Below are 21359 nucleotides of genomic sequence, written 5' to 3'. Positions count from 1 at the left end.
CTTTATTTTATTACTCTAGTTCTCTAGTTTCTTGTACTCATCTTTTTTTTTTTTTTTTAATTGTGTAATTTTTGTTGTTCATGAAGTAGCACTTTAGGACAGTGATATTAGTTAAAAAAAAAAAAAAGAAAAAAATTGTTTCACGTTTACTGCAATCCCCAGTATTGTGCTGCTGTAATTTCAACAGTGTGCATGAGTGTAAGCCCTCAGCTGAAGGTCATTTGGAGTCTCAGGCACAGCACAGTGTGACTGGAGGCTGGAGCTGGACATCCAGGTTCTGGTTTCTCTCTGGGTGCTTAAGCTCCCCTTTCAAAATTGTTGCTTCAGGCTATTACAGTTGGTCTTTGCTCCTGCTTCTTTAATTTTTTTTTTCCTTTTCTTTCCTCTTGCATGATGTCGTGAATAATAATGAGGGAAATGTGAACTCTTGCATTCTTTTTTTACTTTTGAAAATAAGTGGGAGAGTTCAGTTATATTTCCTATTGTATTGAAGTAATTCCTTGCACTATTTGAATAGATCAAAACTGCAAAAAGTTACTGGTAAATTACACAATTACAAATCTGCTTTGTTTTGAATAAAATCTGAAAACTGAGGCTTTCTTTTCATGTTTAGACCACAGAAAACTACTGTTTTATCTAGATGTTTGTGGATTATTTCTAGTTGATAATGTGTTGACAGAACTGAAATTACTTCATCCTAAGAGCACTTTAATGTAGATTCTACATATCACATTGCTCCTTCTGTTTTTAGAGCTCTGGAAGCTTAAATTTATTATGCAGAATGATACAATAACAATTGACAGATAAATTCTTTAGCATTTGTCAAGATAATACAGAAAACATGTTCTCTAACTTTTTTTTGTCCATTCTTAAATTTCAAATAATTTGAAATTACTTTTTTGAAGGAAGAATCCAATGACAAAGCTTCAAAAAAGACCCTAACATAGGGAAAAGAAAAAGTTTTTATTGTGTTAAGAGGTGACAGAGTGGATGCTCTAAAGAACAGTTTCTCTAGGCCATGCATCTCTACTTCTTTAATTTAATGACTATTATGAAAATAATATTGAATTTAAATAATATGCAAACATATTGTGATAGAGGAGTTTTAGGAGGTGGGGCTTTGTTGTAAATTCTTTCAGAGGGAGCCATGTGACCATGTTCACAGGGGTCTTAAGATGAGGGAAGAGATGAGGATCTGACTTCATGTTTCAGAAGGCTTGATTTATTATTTTATGATATATAATGTATTAAAATTATACTAAAAGAATAGAAGAAAGGATTTCATCAGAAGGTTAGCTAAGAATAAAAAAAATAAAGCATTAATAACAAAAGCTTGTGTCTTGCACAGAGAGTCTGAGCCAGCTGACTGTGATTGGCCATGAATTAGAAACAAGCACATGAGACCAATCACAGATGCACCTGTTGCATTCCACAGCAGCAGATAATCATTGTTTACATTTTGTTCCTGAGGCCCCTCAGCTTCTCAGGAGGAAAAATCCTAAGGACAGAATTTTTCATAAAAGATGTCTGTGACAGTGCCTGGACATGCTGACAGGACATGCCTCAGTAACAGCCATGTGAGCACATTTTGTGCTTTTCCAGTTTCCATTCTGTATTTGCTGGGACAAATTCTATAAAAAGTGGAAGCCATTGAGTTTTCCAGGAGGTTGATGACTGAAGGTCAGGTCTGTAAGGAGATGCTGCTGCTGAGCCTGTGTGCTGTGACATGCCTGTTTGTGGGACAGAGCACATGAGGCCAGCCAGCCTTATGGAGACTGTTGAAATGGCATCTGGCAAGCACCCCAAAATTGACATGGGGACAGTTTGCAGGATGGGCAGGGAAGTATTTGAGGAGCAGCAGGCAGCTCCCACTGCTGTTGTGTACCAGCTGTGGGCACATCTCACGCTCCATGTCTGATGAAGTGTGGCTGCACAGTCCCCTTGTGATGGAGTTACAAAAGCTTATTGAGGAATACATGCCTTGCTATGTCTGCTCAAATATCTCATTTCCAATCCTGACTTCTGAAGGGAGCAGCACAAAAAAAAAAAAAAATCCTGTTCACAAAAAATTGAATAGATGAGTTTCAGCTTATAATTAAAAGATAGAGACCATGGTTGGGCATGGGGAAATGGAGAATGGATGGAGAAGGATTCCTGTGTTGGGCAATGGCCTGTTTTGTTTGATGCTTTGCCTAATGTGTCTGAAGTATAGCAGTAATGTGGCAGTGCCCCCTGCCAAGATGGGAAAGCATCCCAGCTGTTGTGTATGTGTTGTGCATGTGTACACGAGAAGTTTATTAGAGGCTATTCACACTTCAGTGGAGCTCTGAGATTGCAGTCTGTATTATATTGGCTAAATGAAGCATGTAACATTCTATATTTCTCATAGAAGAAATATTCATTCATTTGTATTCATTTTCATGATTCTCAGCTGCTCTTATTCCTTTGTTTTACCGAGGGCACCTGTACATTTTAGGTGTTTTGGCTGGGCTGGAACTGGAAGCTCAGGAGATTGATGGAGTTAAAGTGGTTGTAGGAGAACCAACTTCAGTCTGGAGAGAAAAAAATGCAATTGGTCAATGTCTCAAACTCTAGGGAGCTTTCATTAGGTTGAGCTAATGAAGTGCTACAGGTACCTGGCAGTGCAACTTTTGTACTCACAACAGCAAACCTGAATGTTAATATACTGTACTTTCTGAACCTCACTAATTAAATCTGCCCTTTCTGGGGAGTCTTTCTGCTGCACACACAGACTCAAAATGTACCGTGCAGTTTTATATGTGCTCTTCTCAACCACATGGTGAAAATCTTCTACCAGAGTTTTGTTTGTATATCAGTAACATCTGAGGTTTTTTGTATGACAGTGCTTTTGAAAATTTTTAGGTATATATAATTCTTTTAAGTTTCCTTTTTTTTGATTGATTGGCAACCAAAGGCAAACAGGCAAAGTCTAAACTATCCTTTTATAACATTAGCCTAGGACATTGTGGAGGATTTCTGCTTTTTCTAAACGCAGTCCTTCCTACTCTGTTGTTGGGAGGGAAGCATCATTGATGGGATTTGAAGAGTCTCCAGTGCTTTTGGTGAAACTTGTCCCATATTCCTGCTGTGGCATTCTGGCATAAAAGTGACAGAAAAAGGGTCAGTTCAATTTTCATGTGGTGTTTCCTTAAGTTGTGTTTGCTTCCACATCTGATATTCACATTAGTTGGTAAAAAAATAATTCATTTATTTAATTGCGTAATGCCCATGATTTTCTGAATATGTAGTCCATTAAAAGTGAAGATCATGTAAAAGCTATCTTCAGATCTGAGATAAACTACTAAATGTGTAATCCTTGTTAAATTTTAAGACTTACAGCAGACCATGCACTTTTTAAAAGTTTCTTGTCTATAATTATGGTAGCAGTTCTAGAAAGTCCCTGAACTTTAAGCAAGTAGTTGGGCTTTCAGTTTCAGTGAAATGAAACTCCTAGTAATGTGCCTCTTGTTCACATTAGCAATCTGTGCAGTGCATTCATCAAGACTGATTATGCTTTAAGAATAAGAAAAAAGAAATCTGTTCTGTATCCTAGGGAAAATTTTTCAACGTATTACGTTGTATAGCTTTAGATTTCTGAAATTACTTCAATGTGGTCTTCAGGATATTTGCATTCATAAAGAATACTTGGTTATGCTTATAAAGAATACTTGGTTATGCTTATTGCTTCCCTTTGCCTTTCTTGACTGTCAAAACACAGTGATGCTTTTGAAGATTTATAGCAGATGGGTAATGAGATTGCTGACTGTTAACTGCAGCATTCAGAATTTGCTGGTGGAAGGAGGTGGGAGTTTAAAAAAGGGAGAAGGTTATCGGGGATTCATTGCAAGGAAGACAGGTGATAGAACTTTGTTTTCAATCAGGGGGCTTAAACATAAATATGTTATGTTTTAAATTAGAAAATTTTCCTCTCTTCATGCAATCTAGTAGTCATATAAAGTCTTTCAGGAAAAAAAATTATAGAGGTGTCAGATTGCATTCCAGTGATCATAGTGAATCACAAGAAAGGCAAGGAGATTATACAATTTTGCAGTAAGTATATTCAGGCTATGTTGCATATGCTTAATTCAGCCAAATAGCAGCCTTTAAAAAATCAGAAAGAAATCATAAACTAAAGTTAGCAGTAACTATCACTTGTATATACCTGTGTAAAAAGGGAAAATAGGTCAGCAGTGCCCTTAACTGGGCTAGAAAGATTTCAAAGTCTGACTCCTGGCAGTGTGTGCTGTAAATAAGAAATGAAAAAAGTTGGTCTTCTTTCCTGACCTTCATACAGTCAGGATAGTTGGGGTACACATCAGAGTACAATTATAAGGAGATGCAAAAAGCCAGCTATCTCCCACTGACTCCATTTGGAATGTCTCCTTATTTGGAATGTCACTGTTGCTTCACCCACCTCAACACTAATTCTCTCTTCACCTGGTTTAATATATTCTATCTTTAGAAGCAACACTTTTACATTTAAATATTAATGTTCATCATAATATTTTGTATGTCTGTATCTGTGTATATGAACAGTTAAAAGTTGTAGAGGATGTGTCAGGGTTTTCTCCATATTTTTGTCTTTACTGAGGCCTACAAAGTTACCCTGATCTGTAAGTACTGGTTAAGCACATGAAGTTCTGAGTGAGAAAAAGGGATGAAGCCAAAGAAAATTGCTGAATTGGCAAGGAAAAAGATTCTTCTTTTGTTCCTTGATGCAGGTGTCTCTGTGCTGGTCGTTACTTTGATTTCTAGGAACTTTACGAATCAAACATTGTTGAAGCTGCTAGACTCTTTGAAAATATCCTAACACTGAAAATCATTCTCATGGACTTAGGATGTCATTTTACTGAACATATTTGAATCATGGTATATTAACTAACATTTGTGTCTTTTAGGCAGTATCAGTATCAAGAGATAGGCAAAGGATGGGAAAAACAGGAGGAGAAAATTTATAGCTTCTTATAATATATTTTTTTAAAGGTAGCAGCTTTTTAAGGGCTGCAGCTTTTTCCTCTGCACATGCAGAGGGAGCTCAAGAACTCCCTGAGAGTCTTGCCTATGACTACTGCCCAGGTTGGGTGCCCTTTGTTAGATTTTTTCTTACTAAATGAGGCAGAGACAGTTGCTGAAACAAAGAGGTTGGGCAGCAGTATCTTCAAACAGAGTGTATTATTATTCTTCATAAGAGAAGTTATCTGTGACCCCTTGGGTTTTTTTTTTTTCTTTCACCCTGTTTCAGCAGGTAGTGCTGGCTTGCTCAGGGACCATTTCAGCAGATCATACACATTAGTCAAGATCTAAAATACCTCCCTGCACCATATGCTACCTAAAGTATAATAATCCTTTAATCTGTCCAGTGCATGACATCTGGGCGGTTATTTGACTTAATAACTCATGTCGATTGTTCATATCAGTATGTATCAGAGGGGGGAAGTGCCAAAGCAGTGGTGGAGAGATGAGGATTTAGGAAAATGCCTGTGGGGAAGTGCCTTGAATCAGGAGAGACCTACCTGTGGTGTGGCAGGTGACCAAACCATCACTGATGTGGCTGTGTAAAATCTTTTTATGAGAATAACATAATTCTGAGATAAGCACAAAACAGGACAGGAGGGGGAAGATGAGCTGCCAGGACCCAAGTTACAGAAGCGCATTAATATTTACTCGATATCTCTTTATACCCTCTAGTCAGCACAACAGATGTAGCTGTGTTTTAAGACATTATAATTCATTGAAAAGGGCAACAAAGATACTCTTTCCCTCCCTCCTGTCCCCGGTAATTTCAGATGTTCACCATGCACACAGAGGGGGAGGAGGTTGAGAGACAAGCGCTGGTGGGAGAAGAATGCAATTATCCCAAAGCCTCCTGACGGGCATCCACTTCTTCCTTCCAGCTTAGCTGCTCTGACCACAGGCTGGGGGCTCGTGGGACATGGACCAGATTGAAAAAGTGGAAGCAGACAGATGGTTATTTGTAATCATCATGTAAATGTAAATCCTATAAAAATGTTTTGTTTCTAAGGGCCTAAAAGCTGGAAAGAAGGATTAAGGCATGGATATCTAGCCTAGAATAATTTTGACCCCGCCACCTTCCCTCCTACCCCATAAACATCGTGCCTTTATCTCCACTTCCTTTAAACAAATTGCTGGAACCTAAGCTGAGGAAATTAATTCAGTTTCCATGTAATTCCCTGTGTTTATGAGCCTCAGTTTGACCGAGGCCTGGATTTGGGCCTGAGCTGGCAGGTGCTGGTTAGCAGCTGCCTTGGGAGCGGGGGCTCCTTTTTGCTCCTTCCCCTCATCCCTCTCTCTGGCAGGTGCATGTCCGTGTGTTTATCCCCTTGCTGGATGTGCTCCCTTTCCCTGGTTACACTCCTGGCTACCTGGAAATGGCCGTGCAGGGCTTTGCTTGCCTTAAAGACAGCCATGACTGCTTTCAGCCATCTCTCTTGTTTGAGCAGCATCAGCTTGTTTGAGCCACAAAGAGACCGATCAAACTTTAATTAACTTTTGTCCGCAGCGCCGTTGCAGGCTCTGTGCATGCTTTAGCTGCTCTTTGCAGCTCTCCTGTCCCTCGGTGCCTTTCCAGACAGTGGGGCTCAACCATCTGGAAGCTTTTGCCCTTGCAAGGTTTTGCCTTTTGAAACATGAGGGTGTTTGTGCTGCTGTTGGGCTGGTGGGGGGACCAGCCCCTGGGGTATGGCTGTGCTGCACTCCCAGGGCTGGGGGGCCATCTTCCCCTTTGACACCCCTTGTTTAGTCATAAAATAGGAGAAAAGTTTGGCCTGGAAGGGTCTTAAAGATCACCCAATACCCCATGGGCAGGGACACCTTTCCTAGACCAGGTTTCTCAGAGATCCACTCAGGCTGGCCTTGGACATTTCCAGGGATCGGGCATCCAGAACTTTTTTGGGCCTTGCTGCCCTCACAGCAAAGAATGTGAGGCAACACCCAAAAATATAGGGAAACTCCCATGCTAGCACCAAAATTGGAATAAAGCAAAGCAAGAACATCCAACAAAAAATGAGGAAGAGGCAGGGATGCCTTTCCTAGACCAGGTTGCTCAGAGATCCACCCAGACTGGCCTTGGACATTTCCAGGGATGGCACATCCAGAATTTCTTTGGGCCTCGCCACCCTCACAGTAAAGAATGTGAGGTAACACCCAAAAATATAGGGAAACACCCATGCAAGCACCAAAATTGGAATAAGGCAAAGCAAGAACATCCAAGAAAGAATGAGGAAGAGGAGGCTGATGGCAACATGGTGCTGCTTGTGTTCAATTTATAAAGCACTAGTGTTTGTGCCCTGCCAAAAGGGCCCTGAGGAGGGCTGGCTTCTCAGGTGAACAAAAGCCTTTTGCCTGTGTGGGGAGAGGGTCTTCTCAGGCACACTAATAGTCATTTGGAAGTACCTAGCAATTGTGGATAATTGGCTGAGGAATATTCTGCAGCTCTCAATCAGTTTTCTGTTTTCACAGATGGTTGTACCATTAGGTGTGGTGAGTGCACCAAGATGTGCTGCAGCTTTTCCATTTACTGTGCTAGTACATGCGAACTCAGCTTCCAGCTGATGGTTCTTCCTTCTGTGGCTTCCTGTGCCACCCCAGGAGAACAGCCAAGCTCACCAGCTCATGCTCTGCCCTCCTCTTCCCTGTTCCCTCTCTCTTGGGGTGGTATTTGGATGTTCTGGGGTGATTGGGCTGATCAGATGAACGTGTGTGCTTTATTTCATTGTTGTTAGATTGCATTAAGATACTGAATCACAGGAATGGCTGCCTGTGCTCTTTGCTCTTTACCTTGTTTTTCTCTCTGCTTTTATTCTTCTTTTTCCCTTCCTTTACCTGGCTTTTTCTTTTTTTGTTTCCCTAAAGTTAGTCTTCCCCCTCTTCCTCTCAGAGTTATTTTCTCACTTTAATTTATATTTCATGCATTTTTCTCTTATCTTTGCCTGTCACTGCTTTATTTTTTTCCCTCTTTCTTTTTTCTCCAACCTTTTTTTTTCCCCCTCCAAAACACAGAATGCTTTAGATGGAAATGGTGAGATATACCTATTCAAGATTCAGGTATGTGCTGAGGTACAGAGCAAGATTAAGCAAAGCCTGTAGCATCAATTTTGTCTTCTATTCAAGCCAGTTTTGCAGTGCGGCTTTGGGTAAAGGAATGTGATAAAATCAAATCACCTCTTAGCCTCATATTCTGAGGCTGATTGGAGCCTTACACAGTTGCTGGGATGATTCAGAGAAAGTTAATGTAATTTGCTGTGTATCACTGCAAGAAACTGTGTTTGTCAGGTTCATACAGCAGTGTGAAATGTTCAAGGAAAATGCTTTCCTTAATATTGCTGCCAGGAGTTAGGAGTCAGGAATATAAAGCCATTATGTGGTGGGATCTGCTGATTTTTCTGGGGATTTGCCACTAATGGATCTGCACTGAAGTTCTGTAATTACATGTAGAACCAAGCCAGTAAAAATAATATTTGTGTGTAATAATAGTAGCAGAAATTAATTTTTTTATCTATTTACCATTTATACAAATGTGGGCATTGCATTGTCTAGAAGTACTTTTTCTTCCTGTGTATCATGGGGATCACAGAGACATATGAAACTGCTTTCCTAACAAACATGGTTTTTTAAGACTTTTTTTCTGGTTCTTTCTCTGACATTCCCATGATATTGACTTTCTTGACTTTCCAAAGTATTGTACTGCCAATAGTCAGCAGCCCATGATCTTCATCACACTAAGTTACTTCATCATATAAGTTACTTCTTCCGTTTGATCTTGAAGTTGTATAAATTCAATTTCTGCCAATTTGCTTATTGTGCATCAGAAGGCTTGGATTTCTCAGAAATATTTGGGGATTGAGTTTTTTGTTGTCTATTGGGTGTGTCACCTAAGAAGACTACGGGTTCTTGCCAGAGCTGCATTTGTTGCCAGCTGCCTCCTGTCACTTTTATTTTATGCTTCAAGAGCGAGACCTAAATAGTCACTCTTTTTGTGTGTGAGTTAGAAAAGGAATTAACTTCCAATTAATTCCCTCCTTCCTCTGGGATCTACCTGTGTATCCCAAAATGGAGAACAATAAAAGTTACCTCCATGTCATTTCGAGTGCCAAATACATACAGCCTACTCACCTCAGACTATTCAGGGACCAATTCTTCTATGTATTAATCATATTTTTCTTCTGGCTTATTACAGAAGAGAAAAATATGCAGTTCCAAATGTTAAAATGGGGCACGTTTTATTAACATTGAAAGCAGTAAATTATCTCTGCTTATGAAATGAGACTGAGCAATTTCTGCTGAACTCTTCCTGACTTGCCCCTTCGCTAGGATACAGTGTTTTCTAATTTCTCAGAGGGCCCTGGTTCCATTAAGGGCGAGAACTGTTTTAAAGCTGTAATGAAAGCCATGCTTAGCTGGAATTCAAGGAGGGGCAATGCCCTAAATTCTATTTCAGTAGCTCATCTAGAGCTATTTTCAGTTTTATGTTTATAAGAATGTCAATTAACCTAGAGACTAGGACACACACGGAAGAATAAGGATGAAGTGGATATCATTCTAACACACTGAAGCCGCTAGTTGGACCTAATCCTTTACAGAAGCTTGATTTACATAAGAAGCCAGTCTGTGTAGCCTAATTTAGTTCTCAAACAGCTTGGTGATTTAAATGCTCTTTCTTTTCAGTGTAGTAGGATAGGGCTGGTCAAGGTGGCAGAAATATTAGAACTAAAAATATAGAAGGAAGAAATAAATATGCTGGAAGTGCATTGCTATCAGTTTTATTTCTCTGACACCTTTCAGAACTGGTGACCATTTTAGCATCTATGTGCCAGAAATACGATAGTAACAGTAATAATGGCAATGCCCTTGGCCAAGGTGTAACTCTGCAGTTCAGTATTAGTTCTGTCCCTTTGTTACCTTGTGCTGGAATTGGAGACCCAGACAAGGCAGATATTCAGCAGGTTGTTTTCTGTCGTGAAAAGAGCTTAACACCCAACCTGCAGAGCTGCATTTGTAGTGATGGAAAGTCATCCTGTCAAAGTTAGGAGGAGTAATGGGTGCTACACATCTTTGTAACTTAAATACAGAGCAGTGTTCTTATCTGGAAGAAAAAAAAAAAGGAAAACAAAAGGCAATTTGCCTGTGTGGTGTGAAGTCTGATTCCAATGGACAAAAGGGCATATCTGCCCAGCTTCATTTTTGACATCTTTTACAGTCAATATAAGAAGCAAAGTCATCCACTAATAATGGTTCAGACTTGTTTGTTTAATAGCATGGGTTTCTACATTCTTTTTCCTCCACTTACAATGCCATCACTTCTGTTAATTTTTTTTTTTCCCCTTTTCCTTCTTTTATTGCTGCAGTGCTGCGGGATGACTTCCGGCAGAACCCGACGGATGTGGTGGTGGCAGCAGGGGAGCCTGCGATCCTGGAGTGCCAGCCGCCCCGGGGGCACCCCGAGCCCACCATCTACTGGAAGAAGGACAAAGTCCGCATTGACGACAGGGAGGAGCGCATCAGTGTGAGTACAGCTCAGGGGCTCCTCATCTGTGGGCTCAGGACTCAGAGCTGGGTGCAACAGAACTTACACAGCTTTGCAGCCTTGCCCGTGGAAATTGCTTGTTGTTCTCAGCAGTTTGCATCTCTGAGCTTTCCCAAATGAGGGGGGCAGGCTGTTAGTTGCTCCTAGTCTGGCTCTCCAGCTTGAGCTTCTTTGAGGGTTGGGTTGTAAATCCAGTGTGATGGAGGTGTGTTAGAGCTGGAGATTCAGCCCTAGAAGGTGCTCAGTTAGATGAAGGACTCGGTGGATGTCTTTGACCAGTTTGGTTTTACCTTTTCTACATCGCAGTTCTCCAAACGGAGAATATCAGAGAGGTGTTTATAAGTAAATTCAGTCAAGTCTATGAGGTGCACTGTGACGGTGTTCACAGGGGTCTTTGGATGAGGGAAGAGACAAGGATCTGACTCCATGTTTCAGAAGGCTTGATTTCTTATTTTATGATATATATTACATTAAAACTATACTAAAAGAATAGAAGAAAGGATTTCATCAGAAGGCTAGCTAAGAATAGAAAAAGAAAGAATGATAACAAAGGCTTCTGTCTCAGACAGAGTCTGAGCCAGCTGACTGTGATTGGCCATTAATTAGAAACAACCACATAAGACCAATCACAGATCCACCTGTTGCATTCCACAGTAGCAGATAATCAATGTTTACATTTTGTTCCTGAAGCCTCTCAGCTTCTCAGGAGAAAAAATCCTAAGGAAAGGATTTTTCCTAAAAGATGTCTGAGACAGGGCACAAATAATCTCTGGGAGAAAACCCAACATCTTAGAATGATACCAGTGATTTTATAGTTATTGCAGTAATTTGGATGTGTCTAAATGTAGGTTGAAGTCATACTCTAAAGAATTACGGTTCCTGAAAAGGAATAAATGTTGAGCAAATGAGTAACACTGGTTAAATTCTGTGGCTGTTCATTTCTTGTACTGTATGAAAAAGGATCCAGCAGAAATATTGAACTTATCAAGTGATTAGAGATAAATCATGGTCCATGCAAGCAAATCGGATAAATTAAGGGGTTGAGAACATGTTTCATTCCTAAGTTTTAAATGCTTAGCTTTTCACCATTAATATTTCTTCAATAAACTTTTATGTTGTATGGAATGATTCAGTGCTGACCTTATTCAACATGGAAGTACCATCAGGAAGCTTTTTAGTGGCTCTGGATCCCTAAGGAATTATTCCAAGCCAAATAATCTGAGATGTTGCTGTTGGTGAACCAGGCTGTCTGTGCTAGGGTCTACTCAAGAGTAGAAGAGCAAAGAGTGGCAGAGAGCTGGCTATCATCCCCTGACTCTCAAGTTTCTTTAGTTAAATCCCTAGCTTATTTTGAAGAATCCCATTGTCTAACCTTTGACACTGTGACTTCACAAGCCACAAATTTTTATTTTATTTCTTTCATCTATCCTGCTCTTTCTCTCTGTAAGCGCCAAGAAAATATGAACTGTCAGGTGAATTCCCAGTTTGGGCCAGATTCAGTCCATTTGCCTCAACAAAAAGAGAAAATCTGCCTTTATTAGTGATCAAGGAAACTGCTCAGACACCAGTAAAATAAAATTATCTGAATAAAACTAAGTCGAATTGCGTTGTTTTTTCAGAGAGATGTCAAGAGTGCTTTACATATTACCATGCAAGAAATAAAAGTACTCTGTGCTGCCAAGAGACAGCAAGAAATGTAATCTTTGAAATGTAAAGAATCTAATGAAAGCCAAAGGAACAAGATCAAACGCAGTTGAAATTAGTTGCAAATTGAAATTAGTGGGATAAAAATAGAACAGCTTCAAGATATTTAAATATCTAAGTATATAATTTTAAAACTATACATGTATTTACAAACAAAAGTTTAGAATGTCTTGGTTGTGGAACTTGTCTCCCGAGAAGGTAGCACTTTTTCTGATGTATTTTGTTTACCTGAAGCTACCTGTATTTTGTTTAACCTGAAGTTATGTTCCTTGATTTGAAACAGATCCGTGGTGGGAAGCTGATGATCTCCAACACCAGAAAAAGTGATGCAGGGATGTACACGTGTGTGGGGACCAACATGGTGGGGGAGCGCGACAGTGACCCTGCAGAGTTGACTGTCTTTGGTAAGGACACCCCTGCTTTCGTTGCTTTTTCCCTACAAATGTCAGAGGCTGAATTACCCTGGGTGGCTCCTCAAAACACGAGACACAGCAGTGCTGCTCAAAATGCACTTCACAGCTTCAGAAGGAGACCAGGTTTTAAAAGCTGCAGTTTATAATGATGGAGCTGTGGTGGCTCAAGATTTTCCTTCTAAGCACATAGTTTCAGTTTGATTGGAGGTCCACCGTGATGTGCATAACCAGAGATGTTATTGCAGGACAATGCTCTCCCTGACAAAGTAGCCAAATGTAATTAAGGTACTTCTAATACAGTTGACAATGCCTGCTTGCCAGAGATTTAGACCAGGATTGCCTATTTAAATAATTCCATCTTCCTGAGGGGTTGTGAAATCAAACCTTTGTAGGAAAGCACAAAAAAACCCATACTTGATCAATAAAACATCATTAGAAACAATTCCAAAATCAAAATTTTGAATATATAGCAGTAACTTTTAGCATTCATTTGTAAGACAACCTGAAACAGCTGTTCCTGTTGTAAACCAGGACAGCATTTAGATTTTTGGTGCTGCTGAATGAATTAAAAATGACTAAGTTTCCTGTGTGAAAGAACTTCTAGACCTGATGGGCAAGGCAAAAAGTTGGTTGTTAGGAGCACTTGGCCCATAGTTACGGTCCAGAGCAAGAACAGAGTAATAACCCAGCCTAGAGCTGGATCCATCCTGCTAACAACTGGATAAGAAGCAAAGCCACAAAACCATGCTGAGGTCTTCCTAAAGTCATGGGTTTGTAGGAATTAGTCAAGAGGTTCTGAGCAAACAAAGGAAGATCAATAAGGAAAAAACCCTCACTGCTAAGGAAAACATGTCTATGCTGACAAAAGAGAGAGAAATAATGTTAATGTTCCATCCTGCTGCAGCTCTTTGATACAGTACTGGAATTCCAAACAAGACCTTTTGTAACCCCAGAGAGATGTTTAATAGAAATCCTGAGGTCCTTTGTGAAGCAGATGCTCCAGAGGTTTTTCACCTTCTGCCTAAGATGGTGCACTGGAAAACCCAGTCACCCGTATTGCCACCTCTGAGTTTGTATGTATGTGCAATTCAACATTTTTTTATCCACTTGAAAAGAATATATATATATATTATGTGATTCACAAAAGGCAGAGAAAGATTTTTGCTAGAAAGATCCACAAATTTATGAGAATATGCAGCTTTCCAGTTTTTCTGAAGTGAAAAGGTTTCCACCCCAACTGGTTTGTTGTGGATTCATGGAAACGTGTGGCTTTTAAAGGCAGAACTATTATACCTTGCCAAAAAACACCCCAGAGAAAGGATCCCTGTCAAATTATTATGCCCTTTGCAGCCAATCTGTTAGAGTTGTAGCTTTATACAGATGCAAAAGAGACATGACATATCTCCTTCATCAGTTTAAGTACTGCTAATCTCTGGTAATACTCCCTGTGGATAGCAAGCAGATTGCAGTCCTAAACTACAAAGCCTTAAGAAATCCTTAAGAAAATAATTTGTTAAAAAGCATTGAACTGTAGGAATGAAAACTGAAATGTGCATGTAATTTCATATCCTGCAGAGCTATGAAGCATATTAGGTTCGTCTTGATATGTAAAATAATACATAACCAATTACAATATTCTGATTTTTTTACAGGGTATAATCATAGCAATCAACTTGCAAAAATACAATCTAAAACTATTTGGTGAATACCAAACAAAATCAGCAATAAATGAAATTAGATATTTTAATCCTTCTTAATTGCGTTAGACTACCTGAGGAAAATTGTATTTTAAATTCCCCACTGCAGTATCTTCCTGTCTACATTTTTCCTTCTCTCTGGGTATTCCCAGACACCTCCCCACCTTCCTTTTTGCTGTGCAAGGATGGCATGCAGGAGGCAGGTGCTCAGGTTATGGCCTGCTGTCTCACAATGTGGTTTGGCTGCCCTGTGCCCATTTCCTGGGCACCTCCTGGCCCTGAAGCTCTGTGCTGGTGCACTGGGCTTCAGCCTGTAACATCATGTCCAGGCTAGTCCTGGTCCTCTCCGTACAGAAGGAGGGGACTTGCCCATTGTATCCAGCAGTTATAGTCCATTCCTAGACTCCAGGCAGCAGCCCATGTGTGAGCAGGGATGTGCACAGTGGCTGGAGAGCATTATCCATGATGTTTCCAGGAAGCAGTGTATCTACTGGACAGTCCAAGGACTCCAAGCACTCACATTAAATCCAATAAATCCAATAACTCTGGGAAACATCAGATTGGCTCTACGTGTTTAAATTGGCTTCACTGAACACAGGCAAAACCACCAGGATTGTATGTTAGGTCCACAGCCTTCCTCTAATATGACTCACAGGTCTGAGGAACATGGGAATACTGCAAATGTTGATGAAAAATCTACTAGAAACGCTTATATGCAATTCATGTGCCAAACTTTAACTGCTTTGAAGATATTTGAAAATGGACAATAAAAATAAGGAGATCTTGACTGAACGACTTGGAGAATTTTAATAGGGGACTGGCAAGCCTATAGCTGGTGCTGATTCTGGAAAGGAATGTATATTATTTAGCTGATCGGTCATGTCTTCATTCCTTTCCCAAATAACAACCCTCCAAACCCTTTCCACAGTGTGAAGGGAGCCTTAGTAAACATGGTATGTAGGAAAAGGAACTGTTCATACTAGCTCTCAAACCTTTCCAAAAACCATCTCCTTGTTACTTTTGGCTTTGCAAGTTTTTCTGTAATACCTGAAGTTAACTTCTGCATGTGACTTGTGACAGATCTCTGGCTCCCTGTACAGTAAATTTAGCTTGAGGCATTGCCTCTGGAAAAACTGAGTCAGTGTGGTGGGAACTGGTGGCCCAAGAGGAACAGCATGGAAGCCTAGACTGAAAGATTACACTTTTCTTGAGTTTAAAAACAGTAAAATAAAATGGGTCATAAGAACCTTGGGAAGCAGTAGGGGGAGAAAATAAAATTTTCCCATGTGCAGAATACATCCACTTGGCTAGGTACCCATTCAATAACCATTACTGACAGATAGTTATGAATAATACATGTAGAACTTTCACTTTTTTCCCCTAAGTTTACCTGCATAGGAAACATTGTTTTCAACATTCAGGCTCTCCTAACAGTAAACTGTTAGTGTCAATGCAGATTGCATTAGTTTTGTTCTCAAGTCATGATTCTTCTATTAGGAGAAGATTGCCAGGTTTTCATAGTAAAATACCATAAAGATCATATAAGCAGTGCTATCCAAAACTGTGTTTTGAATAGTGACCAAGATGCACTACATTTTGTTAGTCTTCTTTCTCAAGCATTACTGCTAGTTTTTGCCTTTATGAGGCTCCAAGGTGTAATCTTGGAGTAAAGCAGAAGGACAGAGTCTGTCACAGTCTTAAGTTGCACTTTAAAGGAAGTTAACCTCAGTCCTAATAATCACAAAAAGAGGCAGCGTGGGACTTGATTACGGTGGGCACACTATTCTAAAGGCCAATTTCCAAAGTGTAAGTGATACAAATTAGGTTGCATTGCTTGTGTTTGGGCTCATAGCCTGTGGCTGAACAGAATTAAAGCAAGATGCAAAACAGAAACAGTTTAATTTCAATTTGTATGAAAGCTTTGTTTGTAAATACATAATATGGAGCCAGAAATCAAATAAAGAAGGAATTACTCTTTATGATAACCTTTATCATATTGTCATGCTACTTCACCATTCTGAGGTAAGTTTTCAAGTTAACTGTTTCATGTTCTTTTATTTCCCTTTGCACTTAAAATGGCAATGTTTGAAGAGAATGTACAAAGGTATATCTTGTATATTGATTCTAAAGCTCAGTGAAATCAATGAAAGCCTTAGTCTATCAACTTCAAGAGGCTGGCATCAAGCAGTGGAAAAAGATATATTTAGAAGAGCCTCAAAAGAATATAAAGCATAAGTAAGAAGAGTAAAAAATATCTTTAAAAGATGTGTCAATTTGGACATATTAAAGATTGTTTTGGATTAATCTTTGATTTTTTTCTTTGGTATCTGAACCTTTTTTCAACTAATAAGGTCCTGTGGGATGAAGAGGTATTCTTGTCTGATGCTTGAGGAAGTATTTGTGTTTGATGTTTTGTAGATATTGTCAGGCTGAAAGAGAAACCCTAGTTTTAGGAAAAGAATGACTATGATGACATGGTGTTAGAAGAAAAAAATCCCCAAAATCCCTTTAATGAAGACACCGTGCCCCGTTTTACTTTTTTGACCTCTGCCTATGTGGAAGACCTTAGCAGAGTCTTGACCCATTGTATCCTGGAAAGCTTTCCCAGGCACATGGAAAAATCTTCCAAAACCAGATATACATTCATAGGTCAAGAAAGAGAAATCAACAGTGTGTATTTTGTCCTTCAGATCAAGTCTCCTCCTGGTTTTCTTCAAATCCCTGTATTTTCCACTTGCAGTCTACTGGTGGCAGTTTGGAAAAAGCCATTTTTTTAGATTTTTAGATTATTTGTTATCCACAAATACCAAGAAGTTGTTATAGAATAACAATATAGCTCTGAAAAAAAGTGTCTGATTTGGTCCCCAAAGTCTGTATGTAACAGTCAGTAAAAACTGTAATTAACATGACTGTAGATTTATATAAAAGAAGAAAACCACTAGCAGCTGAAAACATTAATTTTGCTGCATTTGCCTCTTATTGGTGTTCCTTGCCTTTACTGTGCAAGCTCATCATGCCTTGGGTGCTGCTTAGAGTGTAGGAGTTTGTGATGTCCACACAAGTGCCTATTTCTCAAATGAAAAAGGGAATAATGTAGATAGAATAATGCCTATAAATATAAAACCACCTTCTTTTGCAGTTTTCATTTATTTGGGCAGCATAGGTAAATTTAGTGAGGTCGTAATATCCTGTCTTCTTCCACTTGTTCTTTTTTTGGCAGAGAGCTCTACTTCATCCAGATCACGTTGCATTTAATGAAATATCTATGCTATTGACAGCATTCTGAAGTGAAACTTAATTCCAACCATCTGATGTTTCCTTTTTTTTCCCTTTTGAATTGGAATGGTAAAGTGCAAAAAGCTTTTAAATGTAACTATTTGCTGTTAAATCCCTCCCCAAAGCCTTTTAATTTGTGTTTTAATGTTCTTTTTAGAGCACAAAAACATTTTAAGAAAATGTTGCATTCTATTCAGCAAAGAGAGAGAAAACAAGAGCAATTCTAAATCAGATTGAGGCTCTACATTATGAAGACCATCAAATCCTTCACTCTAGCAGTTGCCTCAGCAGAGAAAATATATTAAGGTAGTTAGGATCATTTTAATTAGATTGAGGCCCCATATATGGCTGTCTAACTTTTTGAGGAACAGGAAAAGGGCAATAATACATCTGAAGGTCATCTGAGTCTCTCTAATAGACTGTGATACTCAGACCAATTGTTAAATATGGGAAAAATTGAGTTCTGAGGTTAACTTGTGTCAGCACCCAGAGCAAGAAGATAATTTTGCTGTTTCTGGCTCAGATCTGTGAGTTTCCTTGCAGCACATACCCCAAGCTCTGCAACAGATTGTAGGTGTGTGTCCAGATTGCATTAACAATCCCCTTTTATAACTGCAAGCAAAGTTTATTCTGAAGTTATAAAGGTCACCCTAGTAATAGCATGACTGGTTGACATGACATATAACTATGACCTATTTTATAGTTCTCCTCAAAGATTTTTAATATTCATCAGAGAAAGGCTGGGAAGTGGGTACTTTATTTACTCAGTGAAAGCTTATAAAATAGCTATATTAAAATTTTTATATATGGCTATGATTTTAATTTATCACCCTTTCTTGTTGTTTCTCAAATATATTGTGCTCTGGATGCTGTTGACAGAGTAACAATATTTAATTATACCACAAGGCTTTATTTATGGGCAAACCATTTCAGAGGAAAAAAAAATGATTTTTTTTTTTCCCCCAAGACTAGCTGTGAAACTAAATTTGACCTGGCTGTGCAAAGAAACCTTCTTTATTTAGCATGCTTGGGCAAGCAGTGCTCTGTCTCCTGAGAGATTAACATTGTAAGCAAGTTATGCAGGTGACTCAAATCCAGTTAATCTCACATAAAGAATGTTAATTGCATTGGCAATGGCATTCACTCTGATCACTTTATAGCTGTATAATTAGCTATTGGACATATTCAAGGGGCTTTCTGAGTGATACAAATACAGGAAACAACATAGGAGAGAACTTGTTCTTTCCTGATTCCCGCTGTGCAAAATGCAGAGATGATGCAAAAATGGAAACAGCAGTTGTTGGTATTTACATGTCCTTGCTAACTGGGCTCTGTCCTTACATAGCTATTAATTTTCTAGCAACTTCTTAAATGTTTTTGAAAATATACAGTTCTAGAAGCTGATATGAAACAAATATGTGTGTATTCTCACAAATTGCCTTGTTGTGGAATCCAGTGATTTATCTAATGACCTCAGGGCCATTTACTTTCTCCTCAGCTGGGTTCTCCTCAAAATGAGACAGAAATTTATTTTCTCATCTCCTGTACAGGAGAATTTACAGCCACAAGTAGCAATTTCATAAGTATGCACATTCTAATTTCTAAGCTGTTTACATGCAGCTTTTGTAAACCTGGTCTAAAATGATTTTTGCATGCAGACCAAGCCAATGTACAGACACGGAGTTGTTTAAATTCAATGGGAATGAACCAGGGCCTCTAATCACCAATTAGAAAGCTGATATAGATCTGAATTTCTTGGTTTAGAGAAATTGAAAGCATCATGTCTTGAAAAACAAATGCCAAAATGAAGAGTATTGTGGATGAGCTGAGAGCAGGAGTTGGTCTAAGCTCTTCTTAGGGGAGAAGATGTAAAAACCATGCTGTTGAAAATTTGCAGAAGTGTCATTAAAATACTCCCATCCAGATTCACATAGTTACAGATAGGCCAAGTACATTGCTTAGCATTAGGATTAGAAATTGGGGGTTTTTTTGCTTTGTCCAGTTGTAATAAGTTTATCAAATTAAAATGGCTTTATCCAAAATTTTCCATGCCTAACTAGAAAACCAATTTTAGTTGACAAAATTAAATTGACAAAATAATTCACTCTTCTCTAAGAATGTTGAAGTTCTTGCAGTTTGGAGGCAAAGAGGATAATTGGATTGAAATGGGCAGCAATGAGAGGAATGGAGGAAGCTTTTTGTCCTGAGAAGTGCATGTGCCTCATACTGAATATCAGGTACCTAAAATATGTTGGGAAATAGCTATACTATGCCAGGGCTGTACTCTTTTTTTGGCTTGTCCAGAGGATTTTCAGTAAATTTAGCCAAATATGCACCTGCCTAAAAAAAAGAGAAAATGTAATAGAGTCATCAATTCATACACCAGAGAACCCATTAATGCAGATCTGGGCAGCATTTTCCTGTATCTACACTGTGTTCCTGCTGCTGTTACTCTCCTGGGAGGGTCTTTGGGTACTTCAGCTGATTTTCCTTAAGTTTGTGGATGGTCTGTATTTGGGTGACCTGGGTAAAAGGAGCTGCAGTTCAAGTGCAGACCAAACACTCAGTGGAGAGGAGTCCATTTGCTGTGAGGTACAAAAAGGGAGAGGCATGGATAGTTGGAAGGGGAGTTAGACTTGAGAACTTGCTGGGCTCCAGGTGTGAAAAGTGATATCTCTGGGATAAAAAAAACCAAAGAAAAATAAAATGACTAAGGAAACTGTCAGCAGCTGGATAGGGCTTGTATGCAGGCTTGAAATAGGAAATTACAAAGAGCTGGATATGACTTGTACACTGACTTAAACTGGGAAATCATAAAGATTTCAATATAAGCAGAGAGGCTAGAAATGAATTTACTTGCCCAAACATTGCTGGAACCTGAAGATCCTGGGCAGGAATAGGACTAGGACAAAAGTCATGGCTTGGGGAGAAGAATCATTGCCCGTTAGCCATGCTTTTATCTCTATCATCTGGAAAGGTGCTATAGATTCTTGAGCATGTCTATTCTTCTGCTGACAAAATATGCTTTCCCCTGCCAATAGGTTTCCCTGCTAATAAGGAATTCCTGTGTGATGCTGTCACTCGTTTACATAATTACTAACAGGTGGTTTTGTGTTCCTCATTTTCTCACTGATATTCCGATTTGTAAAAGTGATGAACACTTTTTGTCAGCAGTTGAATTAAAGGAAGCTGAGCTTTGAACACACAAAATTAAAACTTCATTTCCATCCAACCCCTCCCCATCCCCTAAAAAAAAAAAAAATTTGTCAGTTTTGTGGCTCAGGTTGAACACCAAAATTTAGCATATAGTTTTTACCTTGCTTTCTAAGATCTCTGTCATACCCCAGAGAGGAGCTATAAGTGAGGTGATTATAAAGCATTAAGATAGGTGTAATAGAGGTCATGAGGAAATTAATAATTTTGTCTTTGAAGTGCATTTTGAGTAGTAAGATGGTAGGCCACCCTCTAAACAGTACCACTAAAGCAAAATATTAAACACCTGCTCATTAAGTGAATACCAACAATCTGGAGATGTTTGGGGAAAAAATAGTGAATGATCATATAATTGCAACCAGTCCCATAAGGCATCATAAACAGAAAGGAAGTGATCAAAAGACATGCAGACGGCCTTAATTCTCTCAGTAAATGTGGCCTGCTTGATTTTTCAACCTTAATAATGTTATTTTAACTTTTAAAAAAAAATGT

The 21359-nt window shown here is 39.1% G+C and overlaps 1 protein-coding gene across 5 annotated transcripts in view; it reads left to right on the top strand.

Annotated features, from left to right (window-relative positions):
* Positions 1-21359, top strand: part of ROBO2 (roundabout guidance receptor 2) — an 860236-nt gene that overhangs the window by 701992 nt on the left and 136885 nt on the right. For all 5 annotated transcript variants that reach the window (XM_054270511.1, XM_054270509.1, XM_054270510.1 and 2 more), the window contains exons 3-4: positions 10386-10543; positions 12552-12672. In XM_054270511.1, coding sequence (XP_054126486.1) covers positions 10386-10543; positions 12552-12672 — 279 coding nt within the window. The remainder of the gene's footprint in view (positions 1-10385; positions 10544-12551; positions 12673-21359) is intronic.

This window comes from Melozone crissalis, unplaced genomic scaffold (assembly GCF_028551555.1).
Source record: "Melozone crissalis strain CALT ecotype California unplaced genomic scaffold, PUWL_Pcris_2 ptg000009l_1, whole genome shotgun sequence".
Classification (NCBI taxonomy): Eukaryota; Metazoa; Chordata; class Aves; order Passeriformes; family Passerellidae; genus Melozone; species Melozone crissalis.
Note: the sequence above shows the minus strand (reverse complement) of the source record. Positions and strands in the feature narration are given on the sequence as shown.